General features: G+C 40.2%; 2 protein-coding genes across 2 annotated transcripts in view; both read right to left on the minus strand.

The window, feature by feature from the left end:
- Positions 1 to 2,844: 2,844 nt before the first annotated feature.
- On the minus strand, positions 2,845 to 4,911 carry LOC133630168 (zinc finger protein 135-like). Its single transcript, XM_062021570.1, has 2 exons — positions 4,476 to 4,911; positions 2,845 to 4,010 (listed from the first exon to the last, which is right to left on the minus strand). The coding sequence occupies exons 1-2, from the start codon at positions 4,657 to 4,659 to the stop codon at positions 3,178 to 3,180; spliced, it is 1,017 nt and encodes a 338-aa protein (XP_061877554.1). The 5' UTR covers positions 4,660 to 4,911; the 3' UTR covers positions 2,845 to 3,177.
- Positions 4,912 to 5,772: 861 nt separating this feature from the next.
- The window catches only part of LOC133630159 (zinc finger and SCAN domain-containing protein 2-like), a 14,876-nt gene continuing 26 nt past the window's right edge, over positions 5,773 to 20,622 (minus strand). Inside the window, exons 1-3 of the mRNA XM_062021553.1 lie at positions 20,030 to 20,622; positions 15,232 to 15,336; positions 5,773 to 8,427 (exon numbers count right to left, since the gene is read on the minus strand). The exon at positions 20,030 to 20,622 is cut by the window's right edge and continues 26 nt beyond it. Coding sequence (XP_061877537.1) covers positions 7,526 to 8,427; positions 15,232 to 15,336; positions 20,030 to 20,225 — 1,203 coding nt within the window. The 5' untranslated portion in view covers positions 20,226 to 20,622 and the 3' untranslated portion in view covers positions 5,773 to 7,525. The remainder of the gene's footprint in view (positions 8,428 to 15,231; positions 15,337 to 20,029) is intronic.

The following is a 20,622-nucleotide window of genomic DNA, read 5'->3' on the forward strand; positions in this document are numbered from 1 at the left end:
AGTGAATTATAAATGTATGTTTGTTGTTGAATAAAAAATAATGATAAAAAAAATAAGGTAAATAATGTAAAAAGGGAGGTAAAATTGTTTTAAATTAAATTAAAAATAAATATATAAAAATACATTAAATTAAGGTTAGGGTTAGTTGAAATAATTTCATCACTAGGTAAACATTAGATAAGAGAAGGTACAATTTCGGTGAAAGAAGATAAGTAGATTAAAAGAAGCAAAAACTAGGTACATACATTTTAGGTTAAAAAAAAGAAGTTAATTCTTCATTTGTAATTTCTACCTTCAAGGTACTCAAAGCGCTTTGACACTATTTCCACATTCACCCATTCACACACACATTCACACACTGATGGCCGGAGCTGCCATGCAAGGCGCTAACCACCACCCATCAGGAGCAAGGGTGAAGTGTCTTGCTCAGGGACACAACGGTCGTGACGAGGTTGGTAGAAGGTGGGGATCGATCCAGGAACCCTCAGGTTGTCTGACACGGCCACTCTCCCAACCGCGCCACGCCGTCCCCATGTTCAATAAATTATAAATGTATGTTTGTTGTTGAATAAAAAATTATAATAAAAAAAATACAATAAATTAAAAAAAGGTAAATAATGTAAAAAGGGAGGTAATTTTTTTAAATATTAAAGGGAAACTTCGGTTTTTTTCAACCTGGGCCCTGTTTTCATAATTTTTTCTGTATATTTGAGTGCTGGATAAAACATTTTTTGAGGTCGCGCCAGTATTGAGCAGGGCAGGCAGCCTCCAGCCCAGCTAACGCTCGTACACAGGGCAACTGGCTCTCGTCAAAATTCGGCCTATAAACATGCATTTTTTTCACACTGACAGGCTCAGATAGTTACAATGAGTGTCCGACAACATACTAGAAAGGAGAAATTAACGTATGTCTCTACCTTTAGCTGGAGATCGCTGTGTGTTGTGAGCTGTGTCCAAATCTCACCACGCTACAAATCTCGTTCCGAAATCTCGCGATAACTCGCGACAAAACACCGGTGGAAAAACAGTTACCTGACTGAGGTGAAGAGAGATGACTGAAGTGATTTTCTGTTGGATTACCGAAGACTGTTATTTTAGTTTTATAGTGGAGGCAGAAAATCACTTCAGTCATCTCTCTTCACCTCAGTCAGGTAACTGTTTTTCCACCGGTGTTTTGTCGCGAGTTATCGCGAGATTTCGGAACGAGATTTGTAGCGTGGTGAGATTTGGACACAGCTCACAACACACAGCGATCTCCAGCTAAAGGTAGAGACATACGTTAATTTCTCCTTTCTAGTATGTTGTCGGACACTCATTGTAACTATCTGAGCCTGTCAGTGTGAAAAAAATGCATGTTTATAGGCCGAATTTTGACGAGAGCCAGTTGCCCTGTGTACGAGCGTTAGCTGGGCTGGAGGCTGCCTGCCCTGCTCAATACTGGCGCGACCTCAAAAAATGTTTTATCCAGCACTCACATATACAGAAAAAATTATGAAAACAGGGCCCAGGTTGAAAAAAACCGAAGTTTCCCTTTAAATTTACATAAATATATAAAAATAAATACAATTAAGATAAATAGTAATGCAAGTTGAAATAATTTAAAACTAGGTAAAAATTAGATAAGAGAAGGTACAATTTATGTTAAAAAAATCAATTTTATACAGAGCCCCTAAAGGGACATGGGGGAAAAACAGTTTTTAATAATTTTATTTTATTTGGTTGTTTTTTTAGACATGTATCTCATGCGCACGAGAATATATACATTTAAAACAATTTTTTTTTAACTTTATAAAAAGTTTCTCGTGTGCACGAAAAAGTTTCTCGTGCGCATGAGATACATGTCTAAAATAAAATAAAATAAAAAAAAAATAATAAAAAAAAATATTTCCCCCATGTCCCTTTAGGGGCTCCGTAATTTTAGTTAAAAAAACCCGAAGTAAATTCTTCATTTGTAATTCTAAAACAGTAATATTATTGGGTTATACTTGTATAGCGCTTTTCTACCTTCAAGGTACTCAAAGCGCTTTGACACTATTTCCACATTCACACACACATTCACACACACACACATTCACACACTGATGGCTGGAGCTGCCATGCAAGGCCCTAACCACCACCCATCAGGAGCAAGGGTGAAGTGTCTTGCTCAGGGACACAACGGTCGTGACGAGGTTGGTAGAAGGTGGGGATCGATCCAGGAACCCTCAGGTTGTCTGACACGGCCACTCTCCCAACCGCACCACGCCGTCCCCATGTTGAATGAATTATAAATGTATGTTTGTTGTTCAATAAAAAATTATAATAAAAAAATACAATAAATAAAAAAAAGGTAAATAATGTAAAAAGGGAGGTAATTTTTTAAAATATTAAATTTACATAAATATATAAAAATACATAAAATTAAGATAAATAGTAATGCAAGTTGAAATAATTTAAAACTAGGTAAAAATTAGATAAGAGAAGGTACAATTTATGTTAAAAAAATACATTTTATACAGAGCCCCTAAAGGGACATGGGGGAAAAACATTTTTTATTAATTTTTTTTTTTTTTTTTTCTAGACATGTATCTCATGCGCACGAGAATATATACATTTAAAAATTGTTTTTTTTTATAACTTTATAAAGTTTCTCGTGCATGTCTAAAAAAAAAAAATTAAAAAAAAAAAAATTTCCCCATGTCCCTTTAGGGGCTCCGTAATTTTAGGTAAAAAAAAAAAAAAGTAAATTCTTAATTTGTAATTCTAAAACAGTAACATTACGAGGTGTAACTTGAGCCAAACAGGACATGTTGGAAGTATAAACTTGGCAACTTTCATTCAATTTACATTTATTTAATCAGGTAAAGAAAGTTCATTTGCAAAGAAAAAAAAAAACGTATCGGAAATGCCAGAAGGAAATATTACACAAGATCAGAGCTGGGATGATTTAGTATTTACACAACCAAAAGACACAATCCTGAGTCTGGGATGTGGATCTGTCACAGACACAAACCTCCACCAAGCTGCATTTGACATCCAAGACTGAGGCAACAGGAAAAAAACACGTCGTCCATAAACTATCATTTATTTTTTTTAATACATTTTTAAAAATAATATTTCAATGATTGATTTTGCCAATATTTGTGCGGCTTAACACTAGTCTTCTGTCCATGGTCCATGAATAGAAGTGCTGAAATGTTAAATAAAGCCACTCAAATGTTTCCCACGGCACTTGTGGTTGCTCACTTGGTATTTATAAGAGAACCTTTCGTCACACACGCTGCAACTAAACACTTTCTCGCCCGTGTGTCTTCTTTCGTGCGACTTTAAATTCCCCTTCAGCGAGAACCTCTTGCCGCAGAACGAGCAGGGAAAGGGTTTCTCGCCCGTGTGCGTCCTCATGTGAGTCATTAAATGAGTGCTTCGGGAGAACCGGAGCCCACAGAGGGAGCATGGGAAAGGTTTCTCCCCGGTGTGCGTCCTTTCGTGCCTTTTCAGATGTCCCCTGTGAGAGAAGCTTTCGCCGCAAATGGCGCAGGGGAACGGTCGCTCGCCGGTGTGCGTTCTCAGGTGTTGCACCAACCCCGAGCGGACGCTGAAGATGGCGCGGCAGAAGGAGCAGGAGTAGGTTTTTTCCCCCGTGTGGGTTCTAGCGTGTCTTATCAGATTCTTCTTATTACGGAAGGATTTACCGCAAACTGAGCAGACAAATAGTTTTACTGCCGTGTCAGCAGAGTGAGACGTCGTCTCGTCACTATCTGACAGTGGAGCTAAGTCTGCTTGGGATCCTCCACCATCACCTTCTCTTGTCATGTGTTGTGTTGAGCTGCTGCTTGGTCTCTCCGGCTCTCCCGTCTCCTCACTTTCACCTTTGACCTCATCTTCTTCACTCTTCACAGTGACACCAATCACCGGGAACTCCTCCGGTCCCTCAAAATGCTCCTCTTTAATGTGGGGGGGCTGTGGCTCCTCCTGCTCCACCCTGGAGCTCCACTCCTGCTGCTGGGGAAGAAGATGGTCCTCACTGACGTCTGCAGGGCACAACAGGACAAACTCGTGCTCAGTCAGGTCTTCAGCTACGACTGATATATATATATATATATATATATATATATATATATATATATATATATATATATATATATATATATATATATATATATATATATATATATATATATATATATATATATACACATATATATACACATATGTATGTATATATATATATACATACATATATATATATATACATATATATATATATATCCAAATATACTGTATATATATATATATCCATATTCCAAAATGTGATTAATCGGATTTTTAAACCAAGTATAATTTAACAGTCAATGCAGACATTGATTGTGTGGTCTGTGGCGCCCTCTGGTGGCAAAAAGCATAAATTACATCAGGGACAAGGAGCTCGCCTGGCCAACGCGTGAACAATCATCAAATAAGTTAGTGAACACGTGAAAGTAAAGAAGTAAACAAACCTGTTTGTTGATGTTTGTTGAAAAGAGCGTCCAGTAGTTGACGTTGTCGCTCGTTCTCCTCTTTTGTTCTAGAAAGTTCCTCCTCGTATTCTGCTATCGTTCTTTCTAACACTACAAATATTTCTTCCACAGCAGCAGTTAGTCGCTGCTTCACCAACACTCTCAGCATTTCTACTTTGCACATTTTCACACGCACACAACACTTTAGCGACGCGTCGATCACTTCCGCTTCGTTTTGTTTAGCAGCTAGCGAGCTAAGTTAGCATGCGACGCATCGAAATAAATCGATCACGACACGACGAATCAATAATGTTATCGCTTCTATTCGGCTGCAGTGAGTACACAATTGGGAGGAAACGCGGTAAGAAACACAATAACAATGACTTCATGACACCCGTTTTGTTTCTACTTTCTCTTCACGATGCTACTTTCAACTTCCGGCGGACAAGACCTAGCCAGGTCGTGTATTCTCGCATCACTGCCCCCTTAGGCGAGGAGGCGTCATTACAGGTTTGACCTATGCACGTCAATACAAGGGGAAATAATGCACAAAGTAGGTATATTTTTGTATTGTAAATATTCAAAGTAAAATAATGATAATGGAATTGTGTTGTTTCCGTCTTTAAATCAATCTACAACATTTTAGGTTGCACTGAATACAGACTGTAATGGTTAATATTCATCTAACAAATGATATTTTAGACATTATTTTGATTGATTGATTGAAACTTTTATTAGTAGATTGCACAGTACAGTACATATTCCGTACAATTGACCACTAAATGGGAACACCCGAATAAGTTTTTACACTTGTTTAAGGTCTACGTTAATCAATTCATGGTATTGTAGCTACCGAGCTGAGGATTCATTTATTCATCCATCCATTTTCTACCGCTTGTCCCTTTCGGGGTCGCAAAGGTTGCTGGAGCCTATCTCAGCTGCATTCGGGCGGAAGGCGGGCTACACCCCGGACAAGTCACCACCTCATCACAGGGCCAACACAGATAGACAACATTCACACTCTAGGGACCATTTAGTGTTGCCAATCAACCTATCCCCAGGTGCATGTCTTTGGGGGTGGGAGGGGCCTATCCCCAGGTGCATGTATTTGGAGGTGGGAGGGGCCTATCCCCAGGTGCATGTCTTTGGAGGTGGGAGGGGCCTATCCCCAGGTGCATGTCTTTGGGGGTGGGAGGGGCCTATCCCCAGGTGCATGTATTTGGAGGTGGGAGGGGCCTATCCCCAGGTGCATGTCTTTGGAGGTGGGAGGGGCCTATCCCCAGGTGTATGTCTTTGGAGGTGGGAGGGGCCTATCCCCAGGTGCATGTATTTGGAGGTGGGAGGGGCCTATCCCCAGGTGCATGTCTTTGGAGGTGAGAGGGGCCTATCTCCAGGTGCATGTCTTTGGAGGTGGGAGGGGCCTATCCCCAGGTGCATGTCTTTGGAGGTGGGAGGGGCCTATCCCCAGGTGCATGTTTTTGCAGGTGGGAGGGGGCCTATCCCCAGGTGCATGTCTTCGGAGGTGGGAGGGGCCTATCCCCAGGTGCATGTCTTTGGAGGTGGGAGGAAGGGAGGGAACCCACACAGAGATTATTTACGTTTATTTAGTAAATTGGCGACAAGAGAATGGCTCAATATTTCTTACTCCATCCAAGGATAAGATTCGATGTTACAAAGTTTGCTGTTATTTTTCCGATTTAATTTTGTGTTTCCATACAAGCATCAATGTGGCCATTTTCACTTGATCCTATTTTGCACTAGCGAGGCTTCACTTAGATAAAATATAATTTATATCCACACTGCTCATCTACTTCTGTGCCGTTTATTATTAAATTAAGTCGCTTTTTGGAATGACTTTGGACCCACCAATTATACACATAACCATTTTTCCTGCTGCTACAATGCCTGCTTTCACATTTATTTTGAATCCTGGGGACACCTCACACATGCTCTGGGGCAGTGTTTTTCAACCACATAGTCTGGTGTGCCGTGGGAGATGATGTAATTCCACCTATTTGGGTTAAAAATGTTTTTTGCAAAGCAGTAATTATAGTCTGCAAATGATGTGTTGTTGTTGAGTGTCGGTGCTGTCTAGAGCTGGGCAGAGTAACCGTGTAATACTCTTCCATATCAGTAGGTGGCAGCAGGTAGCTCATTGCTTTGTAGATGTGGGAAACAGCGGGAGGCAGCGTGCAGGTAAAAAGGTGTCTAATGCTTAAACCAAAAATAAACAAAAGGTGAGTGCCCCTAGGAAAAGGCATTGAAGCTTAGGGAAGGCTATGCAGAACCAGACTAAAACTGAACTGGCCACTAAGTAACCAAAAACAGAATGCTGGACGACAGCAAAGACTTACTGCGGAGCAAAGACGGCGTCCACAAAGTCCATCCGAACGTGACATGACAATCAACAATGTCCCCACAAAGAAGGATAAAAACAAGTGAAATATTCTTGATTGCTAAAACAAAGTAGATGCGGGAAATATCGCTCAAAGGAAGACATGAAACTGCTACAGGAAAATACACAAAAAAAGAGAAAAAGCCACCAAAATAGGAGCGCAAGACAAGAAGTAAAACACTACACACAGGAAAACAGCAATAAGTCCAAATAAGTCAGGGTGTGATGTGACAGGTGGTGACAGTACACCTACTTTGAGACAAGAGCTATAGTGATGCATGCTTGGTTATGCTTTAAAGTCATATCCAACAATTGTGACTTTTTACTGTCAACTGAGTTTCATTGTTGAATGATGTCTGCTGGTGGTGTGCCTCCGCGTTTTTTCAACGCAAAAAATGTGCCTTGGTTAAAAAAAAAGGTTGAAAAACACTGCTCTGGAGCTCCCCTAGTGGCGAGGGACAACTCGCAAGGCTCATTATTAATGTCACAGTTCTCTTCCTCTCACAACTTCCAAACTACTAGTAACACTTCCAAAAAAGTACTGGACCAAGCGACACTAATAAAGTTTCTTTTCAGCATCAAAGTGCTTACCTGTCTAAGTTTGTCGAAGGCTTATTTCTTCCGTTGTTATTTTGCTCTCCACTTGTTGGAGATGTCAGTGTGCATTGTGAGTTGTCATGTGCCAAAACAAAGCAGAGTGGAGTTCAAAACTTGCACCGCAGACTGAGCAGGAATACGTCCCCCCCCCGCCGTGCGTTCTGGCGTGCGTCCTCAAGTGGGACTTTTGGGAGAAGTTTTTGCCGCAAATTGAGCACGTGAACGGTTTCTCTCCGCTGTGCGTTCTTGCGTGCGCCGTCAAAGACCCCTTCACCAGGAAAGCCTTGCCGCACACGGAGCAGGTATAAGGTTTCTCACCCGTGTGTCTTCTCATGTGCCGGATCAGTACCGAATGGTCACCGAAACGCGTGTTGCACATTGCACAGGAAAAAGGTTTCTCTCCTGTGTGTGTCCTTGTGTGTGTCGTCAGGTTTCCCTTGTAGGCAAACGTTTTGCCACAAACCGAGCAGGAAAACGGTTTCTCCCCTGTGTGACTTCTCATGTGTCTTTTCAGGTTGCTTCTATCGTAAAAGGTTTTTTCACACACAGAGCAGGTAAAATGTTTCCAGCGTGTGTTGTCAGCGTGACAAGTCGCGCCAGCTTTCGAGTCTTCCTCGTCACTTTCAAGGCAGCGTGGCGTTGTGTGTTTCCAGCGTGTGTTGTCAGCGTGACAAGTCGTGCCAGCTCTCGAGTCTTCCTCGTCACTTTCAAGGCAGCGTGGCGTTGTGTCCTCACTGTCTGACAGCGGAGCAAAGTCCGCTTGAGATCCTCCACCATCACCTCCTGTTGTCACGTGTTGTGTCGAGCTGCTGCTTGGAGGCTCCGCCTCTCTCTTCCCCTCACTTTCACCTCTGACCTCATCTTCTTCACTCTTCACAGGGACACCGACCACTGGGAACGCCTCCCCTCCTTCAAGATGCTCTCCTCCTTCATCTTTAATGTGCTGGACGTCTGCAGCTCCTAAAAAGACAATCACATTCAGGTCACATGGTCTTCTGGCTCCAACATTTTAGTGTGAGACACAATGGCAGAAATGGGGGGAAAAAAACGAGCTAAAATGAAAAAAAATAATGTTGGTACTAATAATTTGGGGTGCAATGTTACGGAATTTGGTAATTTGGTATGTACTTCAGTATTCATTTCACCCTTTGGTGCATTTTTGGTACAGTAAAATGTACAAAATCTTGAACAAAAAAAAACAATAAATATGCTAAACTACATCATAATCCCCAGCAGAGTTTTTCAACCACTGTGCCGCGGCACACTGGTGTGCCATGAGATATTGTCTGGTGTGCTGTGGGAAATTATGCAACTTCACCTAATTGGTCCCAAGAATATTTTTTTGCAAATCAATAATTATAATCTGCAAATAATGTGCCGTTGCTTCGTGTCTGTGATGTGTAGAACTCAGCAGGGTAACCACGTGATACCCCATGTGGGTATGTAATACCCCATGTCGGTATGTAATACTCCATGTCAGTATGTAATACTCCATGTCGGTATGTAATACTCCATGTGGGTATGTGATACTCCATGTGGGTATGTGATACTCCATGTGGGTATGTAATACTCCATGTGGGTATGTAATACTCCATGTCGGTATGTAATACTCCATGTCGGTATGTAATACTCCATGTCGGTATGTGATACTCCATGTCGGTATGTAATACTCCATGTCGGTATGTAATACTCCATGTCGGTATGTGATACTCCATGTCGGTATGTAATACTCCATGTCGGTATGTAATACTCCATGTGGGTATGTAATACTCCATGTCGGTATGTAATACTCCATGTGGGTATGTAATACTCCATGTCGGTATGTAATACTCCATGTCGGTATGTAATACTCCATGTCGGTATGTAATACTCCATGTCGGTATGTAATACTCCATGTCGGTATGTAATACTCCATGTGGGTATGTAATACTGCATGTCTGTATGTAATACTGCATGTCGGTATGTAAAACTCCATGTCGGTATGTAATACTCCATGTGGGTATGTAATACTCCATGTGGGTATGTAATACTCCATGTCGGTATGTAATACTCCATGTCGGTATGTAATACTCCATGTCGGTATGTAATACTCCATGTCGGTATGTAATACTCCATGTCGGTATGTAATACTGCATGTCGGTATGTAATACTCCATGTCGGTATGTAATACTCCATGTCGGTATGTAATACTGCATGTCGGTATGTAATACTCCATGTCGGTATGTAAAACTCCATGTCGGTATGTAATACTCCATGTCGGTATGTAATACTCCATGTCGGTATGTAATACTGCATGTCGGTATGTAATACTCCATGTCGGTATGTAAAACTCCATGTCGGTATGTAAAACTCCATGTCGGTATGTAATACTCCATGTCGGTATGTAATACTCCATGTCGGTATGTAAAACTCCATGTGGGTATGTAATACTGCATGTCGGTATGTAATACTCCATGTCGGAATGTAATACTCCATGTCGGTATGTAATACTCCATGTCGGTATGTAATACTGCATGTCGGTATGTAATACTCCATGTCGGTATGTAAAACTCCATGTCGGTATGTAATACTCCATGTCGGTATGTAATACTCCATGTCGGTATGTAATACTCCATGTCGGTATGTAATACTGCATGTCGGTATGTAATACTCCATGTCGGTATGTAAAACTCCATGTCGGTATGTAATACTCCATGTCGGTATGTAATACTCCATGTCGGTATGTAATACTCCATGTCGGTATGTAATACTTCATGTCGGTATGTAATACTCCATGCCGGTATGTAATACTGCATGTCGGTATGTGATACTCCATGTCGGTATGTGATACTCCATGTCGGTATGTGATACTCCATGTCGGTATGTAATACTGCATGTCGGTATGTAATACTACATGTCGGTATGTGATACTACATGTCGGTATGTGATACTCCATGTCGGTATGTAATACTCCATGTCGGTATGTAATACTCCATGTCGGTATGTAATACTCCATGTCGGTATGTAATACTGCATGTCGGTATGTAATACTCCATGTCGGTATGTAATACTCCATGTCGGTATGTAATACTCCATGTCGGTATGTGGCAGCAGGTAGTTAATTGCTTTGTAAAAGTCGGAATGTGTCGGGTGAGACGAGGATGGTTTGTTGTGATCCCAACATGCAGAGCACAGCGGGAGGCAGCGTGCAGGTAAAAAAGGTATGTAACGCTTAAACCAAAAATGATCAAAAGGGAAAGGGAAAGGAAAAGGCAAAGGCTATGCAAAACGAAAGTAAAACTGAACTGGTTACAAAGTAAACAGAATGCTGGACGACAGCAAAAACTTACGGCGTCCACAAAGTACATCCGTACATGACATGACAATCAACAATTTCCCCACAAAGAAGCTTTAAAAACAACTAAAATCTTCTTGATTGCTACACCAAAGTAAATGCGGGACATATCGCTCAAAGGAAGACATGAAACTGCTCCAGGAAAACACCAACAAAACAGGAAGGGCCACCAAAATAACAGCGCAAGACCAGAACTAAAGCACTACACAGGAAAACACCAACAAACTCAAAATAAGGCACGACGACCTGGTGGAGTTTCATTTTTTAACGTTTTTTGCTGGTGGTGTGCCCCCCCGGGATTTTTTTAATGAAAAAAATGTGCCTTTCCTCAAAAAAGGTTGAACAACACTGCCTTAGAGCGTGGTGGGAGACTGTAACTGAGTGTGCAGCCCCAAACGTTTCTCCTCATGAGAAAACTTGAACTCTGTCTCTGCCTGATTCCTTGCTTCTTGTCCCGTTTAATAAATAGTTCGGTGTTTGAACCTTACATGCAAGAACGACTTTTTACTGTCAACTGAGTTTCGTTTTTGAATGATTTCTGCTGGTGGTGTGCCTCCGCATTTTTTCAACGCAAAAAATGTGCCTACGCTCAAAAAAGGTTGAAAAACACTGATCTACAGAACCGTGTGGTAAATTGGTACTGTGTAGTGAACTGACGTCAGGCTTTGAAATGAAAACATGTTCATATACAGTAAAAACATTTATTTGTACATTACAGTATATAAAATTGTCCACGATGAGACCCACCACCTAAAATGTTGTTTATATTGACCAGGACACTACAGACCTCCGGCTGCATCCGGAGAAGTAAAAAATGCCGACTTAACTTTTTTGTTTGGTGAAAATGTAGCTAAAATATTTTTGTGTGAGCAAAGCACTTTAAAGGCCTACTGAAATGATTTTTTAAAATTTAAACGGGAATAGCAGATCCATTCTATGTGTCATACTTGATCATTTCGCGATATTGCCATATTTTTGCTGAAAGGATTTAGTAGAGAAAATCGACGATAAAGTTCGCAACTTTTGCTCGCTGATAAAAAAAAGCCTTGCCTGTAGCGGAAGTAGCGTGACGTCACAGGAGCTAGTATTCCTCACAATTCCCCGTTGTTTACAATGGAGCGAGAGAGATTCGGACCAAGAAAGTGATGATTACCCCATTAATTTGAGCGAGGATGAAAGATTCGTAGATGAGGAACGTTACAGTGAAGGACTTGAGAGGCAGCGATGGACGTATCTTTTTTCGCTCTGACCGTAACTTAGGTACAAGCTGGCTCATTGGATTCCACACTCTCTCCTTTTTCTATTGTGGATCACAGATTTGTATTTTAAACCACCTGGGATACTATATCCTCTTGAAAATGAGAGTCCAGAACGCCAAATGGACATTCAGTGCCTTTTATCTCCACGACAATACATCGGCGAAATGCTTTAGCTACGAGCTAACGTGATAGCATCTTGCTTTAACTGCATATAGAAACAAAATAAATAAACCCCTGACGGGAAGTATAGATAGAAAATCAACAATACTATTAAACCGTGGACATGTAAATACACGGTTAATGTTTTCCAGGCTGGCGAAGGTTAACAATGCTGTGCTAACGACGCCATTGAAGCTAACTTAGCAACCGGACCGCACAGAGCTATGCTAAAAACATTAGCTTTCCACCTACGCCAGCCAGCCCTCATCTGCTCATCAACACCCGTGCTCACCTGCGTTCCAGCGATCGGCAGAAGGACGAAGGACTTCTCCCGATGCGTTTGGCGGCCCGGAGACGTAGGAAGTCAAGGTGAGGTCAGAGGCTAGCGCGGCTAGCGCTCCAACAAAGTCCTCCTGGTTGTGTTGCTGTAGTCCGCTGCTAATACACCGATCCCACCTACAACTGTCTTCTTTGCAGCCTTCATTGTTCATTAAACAAATTGCAAAAGATGTCCAGAATACTGTGGAATTATGAAATGAAAACAGAGCTTTTTGTATAGGATTCTACGGGGTACCATAACTTCCGTTACTCTGACTTCGTCACGCGCATACGTCATCATACCGCGACGTGTCAGCCGGATATTTCCTGGGAAATTTTAAATGTCACTTTATAAGTTAACCCGGCCGTATTGGCATGTGTTGCAATGTTAAGATTTCATCATTGATGTATAAACTATCAGACTGCGTGGTCGCTAGTAGTGGCTTTCAGTAGGCCTTTAAAGAAAGCTTTTTTTTTGTTAAACCTCCAACAATTTTGTTCCAAAACAACATTTATTGGCAAGGTCAGGGCCTACTACTTACGACATGGAAGGATAGAATGAAACAGGAAGTCTAATAACAGATTGATTTGACTTGGGAGGATACGTTAGCGATGTAGCATTGTAGCTACAGATTAACACACAGTTTTATATCAGGTATAATGTATGCATGTACATACTGTAATTTCTGGACCATAGGGCACATTAAAGGAGTCATATTATGATTATTTTCTAAATGTAAAAGACTTCCTTGTGGTCTACATAACATGTAATGCTGGTTCTTTGCTCAAAATGTTGCATAGATGATGTTTTACACATCATCTTCAACTCACTTTCTGACAGTCGCTTTAGGATGCGCCGTTTTGTGGGCAGGTCTTATTTACGTGCCTCCAATTCGACAGCGTCATCTTTGTTGTAGCGGTGTAGCGTGCAAGGACGGGAGTGGAAGAAGTGTCAAAAGATGGCGCTAACTGTTTTAATGACATTCACACTTTACTTCAATCAATAACGGAGCAGCATCTCCTCATCCGTGGCTCACTAGTGCATCAACAACGCCCGAAATGTGTCCCGTGACCGGAACTCTCTAAAAACTAAAGTTCCTTGGGTGAATAATGTAAAGTCACTACACCGGTATGTTTTAGTGCTTTCATGGTGAGTTTACTGACAGATATAAGTAAGAACTTTACACTACTTTATATTAGAAATGGCAACAGCGGAGGATGAATGTCACATAACAAGAAGATAGAGAAAAAGAAGAAGCTTATCGACTACGGTGTCGCCACGGACTACAAAGGCAGACGTGCGCAAATTTTCAGGACTTATGCAGATCTCAAATACAGATCAGCAGGTACCAGAAGGTAAGAAAAGTTGGTTTTGCATGCTATTGTGGAACAAAACACCAGATAATAAGTCTGCTAATGGGAGACATGTTGCAGTCCTTATACACACACCATAGTAATACTTGTATCTCTGACTACGGTAGCCGTAACGCACCTACAATCCATCAAGCGGCGCGGCTTCAAAGTGGTACTAAAACATTTTGACAGGTTTTTGAGTGTGTAGTGTTCTATATTCTCAATGGAACATATAAAGTTTTGGTGTTGTTTACTGGCGTCACATTGCATACTACACGTATCTCTTATGTGTGACTGCCATCTACTGGCCACACTTATCATTACACCATGTAACAAATAAAGTTGCTTCGAGGTCGGTAAGCACAACCAAAGCCATTCCGTACATTAGGCGCACCGGGTTATAAGGCGCACTGTCCATTTTTGAGAAAATGAAAGGATTTTAACTGCGCCTTATAGTCCGGAAAATACGGTATGTTATTTCAAATATGGAGATAGACTATATACTTGTCAGAAAAATTGTATGTAAATTATCAAAAAACTTTCCGTTGTCTGGGTTCCCAGTGAACAGACGAAAGCTGTCTTTGTTGCACCAAGCCAAAGGCTTGGAAAATTCCATTGAGTACGATGGGAGGAGACGGCAGGGGGTTTATCTATTGTGATCCAAGATTTGCCCAAGCTCGATCCAGGACCAGCCCAAGCTCGAGGCATCTTTTTCTTTTGTGTTAATGTGACCGAAAACAATGGCTGTTTACATACCCCCCCATTCCTTTAGAAACAGCTGTTATTATGTGAACAGGGAAAGTCCAAATAAAAAGAAGTGGCGTGCAATCTTTCGCCAGAGGGTGGGTGACACTGTAAGAGCTTACAGGTCGACACGTTTCTCCTCAATTGAGCCAAATTGAATCTTGTCTCTGTTTATTTCCTTGCTTCTTGTCTGTTTTAATAGATGTCATTGATGTTTGAACCTGACAATACTAAAACTGTATACCTTTAGCTTTATGGCCCTGAATTGGGCTGGGTGATAAAACAACATCAACATATATCCAATATATATATTTATTTATTTATCATTTAATATATATCCCAATTTGACCATTTTGTTGACATTGTTTGAGTGTTTTTGTGTTGACATTTCCTTTTCTGCCTTAGTAGCAGACGGCAGACAACATTTGAAATGAAAACATCTACGTTATTTTTCTCCTGCTCCTTATTTTCCACAGTCCATGAAAAAAATATTGATAATTATCGATATCGACTGATATAAAACACTTGTGTTGTGATACAGTTTTATCAGCCCTGACCCTGGAAGGTGTCGGGAAGGAAAAAATCTAACTAACAAACCTTTGAGGTGCTTGATTTCCAGGCCTGGTCTAGAAGTTCCTTGTTCCTCAGACTCTGGATGGTCCATGAAGGGCTGGACCTGAAAATCTGTTGTCGTCGCCATTTCTAAATAGAAGTACAGTACAAAAAAAAAGTTGAATATAATTCCAACGTGAAGCAATTTTCAAAACTACAGAGGGGTTCATTTGCATATAAAAAGACACCACCTCGTACTTGCCGTATTTTATTTGTTTTATTCATTTGTATTTATGTGATGATGGATTTGTGTGACTACCATTAAAGTTTACATACGGTATTTATTGTTAACTTTTGTAGATTTAAGATGATATATAATGCAGTATTATAAATAATATTATAAAATGGGCTGGAGCTGCCACAAATGAAGGATCGTAAAATATAGTGTATATTATATATAAATAGTATATATATATATAATATAGCATATAATATACAATTTTATGTATCAGTGTGTACTAAATTCCATTACAGTTCTCATTAACTATTAATGTTAATGAAAATATTTACCGTTTCCTGTTCTTCTCTCCTTTTAAATGGTGAATTGCAACCACGTGAGTTGCGCAACATAACCGAGATGGTGACGTCATGGAGGTGGTTCACTGCTGTGTACATGTCACATGTTTTAAAGGCCTACTGAAAGCCACTACTACCGACCACGCAGTCTGATAGTTTATATATCAATGATGAAATCTTAACATTATAACACATGCCAATACGGCCGGGTTAACTTATAAAGTGACATTTTAAATTTGCCGCTAAACTTCCGGTTCGAAACGCCTCTGAGGATGACGTATGCGCGTGACGTAGCCCGGGGAACACGGGTATGCCTTCCACATTGAAGTCGATACGAAAAAGCTCTGTTTTCATTTCATAATTCCACAGTATTCTGGACATCTGTGTTCGTGAATCTGTTTCAATCATGTTCATTGCATTATGGAGAAGGAAGCCAAGCAAGCAAAGAAGAAAGTTGTCGGTGCGAAATGGACGTATTTTTCGAACGTAGTCAGCCACAACAGTACACAGCCGGCGCTTCTTTGTTTACATTCCCGAAAGATGCAGTCAAGATGGAAGAACTCGGATAACAGAGACTCTAACCAGGAGGACTTTTGATTTGGATACACAGACGCCTGTAGAGAACTGGGACAACACAGACTCTTACCAGGATTACTTTGATTTGGATGACAAAGACGCAGACGTGCTACTGTGAGTATGCAGCTTTGGCTTTTTTTTGCGTATGTACGTAACTTTTTTAAAATATATAAGCTTTATGAACCTTGGGTTAGGTGAACGGTCTTTTGGGCTGAGTGATTGTGTGTGTTGATCATGTGTTTGAATTGTATTGGCGTGTTCTATGGAGCTAGGAGCTAGCAGAGGAGCTAGCATAACACGTACCGTACCTACGTGCGCGTCACGTACGTAACTTTTTAAAAATATATAAGCTTTATGAACCTTGGATTAGGTGAACGGTCTTTTGGGCTGAGTGATTGTGTGTGTTGATCATGTGTTTGAATTGTATTGGCGTGTTCTATGGAGCTAGGAGCTAGCAGAGGAGCTAGCATAACACATACCGTACCTACGTGCGCGTCACGTACGTAACTTTTTAAAAATATATAAGCTTTATGAACCTTGGGTTAGGTGAACGGTCTTTTGGGCTGAGTGATTGTGTGTGTTGATCAGGTGTTTGAATTGTATTGGCGTGTTCTATGGAGCTAGGAGCTAGCAGAGGAGCTAGGAGCTAGCATAACAAACACGCAGGTGTTATTATGCAGGATTAATTTGTGGCATATTAAATATAAGCCTGGTTGTGTTGTGGCTAATAGAGTATATATATGTCTTGTGTTTATTTACTGTTGTAGTCATTCCCAGCTGAATATCAGGTACCGTGAGTATGCAGCCTTGGCTGCTAAACATTCGATAACTTGACCGTATGTGCGCGTCACGTACGTAACTTTTTAAAAATATATAAGCTTTATGAACCTTGGGTTAAGGAAACGGTCTTTTGGGCTGAGTGATGGTGTGTGTTGATCAGGTGTTTGAATTGTATTGGCGTGTTCTATGGAGCTAGGAGCTAGCAGAGGAGCTAGGAGCTAGCATAACAAACACGCAGGTGTTTTTATGCAGGATTAATTTGTGGCATATTAAATATAAGCCTGGTTGTGTTGTGGCTAATAGAGTATATATATGTCTTGTGTTTATTTACTGTTGTAGTCATTCCCAGCTGAATATCAGGTCACCCCCGGCTCTCACAGCATCTTCCCTATCTGAATAGCTTCAACTCCCCACTAGTCCTTCACTTGCACTTTACTCATCCACAAATCTTTCATCCTCGCTCAAATTAATGGGGAAATTGTCGCTTTCTCGGTCCGAATCTCTCTCACTTCATGCGGCCATCATTGTAAACAATAGGGAACTTTGCGTTTATGTTCAACTGACTACGTCACGCTACTTCCGGTAGGGGCAAGCCTTTTTTTTATCAGATACCAAAAGTTGCAATCTTTATCGTCGTTGTTCTATACTAAATCCTTTCAGCAAAAATATGGCAATATCGCGAAATGATCAAGTATGACACATAGAATAGATCTGCTATCCCCGTTTAAATAAAAAAAATTCATTTCAGTAGGCCTTTAAAGATGTGCTATTTGGATTTACACTAGGGATGTCCGATAATGGCTTTTTGCCGATATCCGATATTGTCCAACTCTTTAATTACAGATACCGATATCAACCGATACCGATATCAACCGATATATGCAGTCGTGGAATTAACACATTATTATGCCTAATTTGGACAACCAGGTATGGTGAAGATAAGATACTTTTTTAAAAAATTAGTCAAATAAGATAAATACATTAAAAACATTTTCTTGAATAAAAAAGAAAGTACAACAATATAAAAACAGTTACATAGAAACTAGTAATGAATGAAAATGAGTAAAATTAAGTGTTAAAGGTTAGTACTATTAGTGGAGCAGCAGCACGCACAATCATGTGTGCTTACGGACTGTATCCCTTGCAGACTGTATTGATATATATTGATATATAATGTAGGAAGCAGAATATTGATAACAGAAAGAAACAACCCTTTTGTGTGAATGAGTGTAAATGGGGGAGGGAGGTTTTTTGGGTTGGTGCACTAATTGTAAGTGTATCTTCTGTTTTTTATGGGGATTTAATTAAAAAAAACAAAAAAAACCCGATACCGATAATAAAAAAACCCGATACCGATAATTTCCGATATTACATTTTAACGCATATATCGTCCGATAATATCGGCAGGCCGATATTATCGGACATCTCTAATTTACACTGTATGGAAAACATTTTCAAAAGGAATTTGACCTTTGCAACCTCATTATACTATTGGCTAAGTTTTATATTCATAAAAGTAAGTTTCTCAATACCTGACCTGGTTTTTTGTGCCTTTAAAAAAGAATTAGAACTCTACGTTAAAACACTCTCTACGTCTAACAAGCAAAAAGCTGTGAAAACGATGATGCTGTGTTCCACATTTTAATTATTTACTGAAAATGTGTGAGCTTTACACTTTGTTTGTTATTAGAGATAATATCGGACTGCCGATATCATCAAGCGATTAATGCTTTAAAATGTAGTATCGGAAATTATCGGTATCGGTTTCAAAAAGTAAAATGTATGACTTTTTAAAAGGCAGCTGTGTACACGGACGTAGGGAGAAGTACAGAGCGCCAATAAACCTTAAAGGACCGCCTTTGCGTGCCGAGCCCAGTCACATAATATCTACGGCTTTTCACACACACAAGTGAATGCAAGCATACTTGGTCAACAGCCATACAGGTCACACTGAGGGTGACCGTATAAACAAGTTTAACACTGTTACAAATATGCGCCACACTGTGAACCCACACCAAACAACAATGACAAACACATTTCGGGAGAACATCCGCACCGTAACACAACAGAACAAAAACCCAGAACCCCTTGCAGCACTAACTCTTCCGGGACGCTAAAATATACACCCCCCGCTACCCCCCCCCCCCACCTTAACCCCGGCCCCCTCGGTATCAGGATTATCTCAGGGAGAGCATGTCCCAAATTCCAGGCTGCTGTTTTGAGGCATGTTAAAAACAAATAATGCACTTTGTGACTTCAATAATAAATATGGCAGTGCCATGTTGGCATTTTTTTACATAACGAGTTGATTTATTTTGGAAAACCTTCTTACATTGTTTAATGCATCCAGCGGGGCATCACAACAAAATTAGGCATAATAATGTGTTCATTCCACCACTGTATATATCGGTATCGCTTGATATCGGAATCGGTAATTAAGAGTTGGACAATATCGGGATATCGGCAAAAAAGCCATTATCGGACATATCTATTTGTTGTATTTATATATATATTTTGCATTCTATTTTAGTTACTTTGAATTTACAACCCCCTGGCGCTGTTTTTTTACTCTTTTGGTACTTACTTTGATTATTATTTCTCAACTGTTTGTAAATGTTGCAAATTATAAATAAAGGTTTATAAATTTAAAAAAAAAATACATGTCACATAACTATATATATATATATATATATATATATATATATATATATATATATATATATATATATATATATATATATATATATATATATATATATATATATATATATATCACGTTAATATTAGAGTAGCAACCATCTTATTTCTTTCTGAGCAGCCAATGAGAATGCAACTCAGATATCACGTGACGTAATCAAAACCACAGTCTGAGAGTTACACTTTCTGGACAAAGTACAATTTGACAACAAACCTGCTGCGTGTTGTTCATCCTGACGTTTGTTGAAAAGAGCGTCCAGTAGTTGACGTTGTCGCTCGTTCTCCTCTTTTGTTCTAGAAAGTTCCTCCTCGTATTCTGCTATCGTTCTTTCTAACACTACAAATATTTCTTCCACAGCAGCAGTTAGTCGCTGCTTCACCAACACTCTCAGCATTTCTACTTTGCACATTTTCACACTTTACACGCACACTTAGCGACGTGTCGATCACTTCCGCTTTGTCTCTTTCTCAGCAGCTAGCCAGCTAAGCTAACAAGCTAAGCTAGCCCGAGAAGCTTCGGAGTGACGCTGAGACAAATGTTGCTCAAACAGAAATCAACAACTTACGGACACGTTCGCATAACATTGAGAGAAATACAACAACATTATTGTCGTCTTGCTAACTTCAAATCCTTTCGTCGCAACCTTATAGAAACTTGTGCTGTAAAATGGCGATTGGCGCAAGCGTAGTACATGTTGCTAACAAGCTAATATAGCCTAATCTGAGCCAAATTGTTTTTACATTAATAGATTATCTGAGTATAGAAAAGAAAAAAGAGGTGATAATTTAGTCTTGTTGCCTTTTTTC

This window comes from Entelurus aequoreus, linkage group LG02 (genome assembly GCF_033978785.1).
Source record: "Entelurus aequoreus isolate RoL-2023_Sb linkage group LG02, RoL_Eaeq_v1.1, whole genome shotgun sequence".
Taxonomy (NCBI): Eukaryota; Metazoa; Chordata; class Actinopteri; order Syngnathiformes; family Syngnathidae; genus Entelurus; species Entelurus aequoreus.

Coding starts and splice junctions, on each gene's coding strand:
- LOC133630168 (XM_062021570.1), bottom strand. CDS start 4,659: ATGTGCAAAGTAGAAATGCTGAGAGTGTTGGTGAAGCAGCGACTAACT. Junction 4,011..4,475: donor CAACAAACATCAACAAACAG/GTTTGTTTACTT, acceptor TGTGCCCTGCAG/ACGTCAGTGAGGACCATCTT.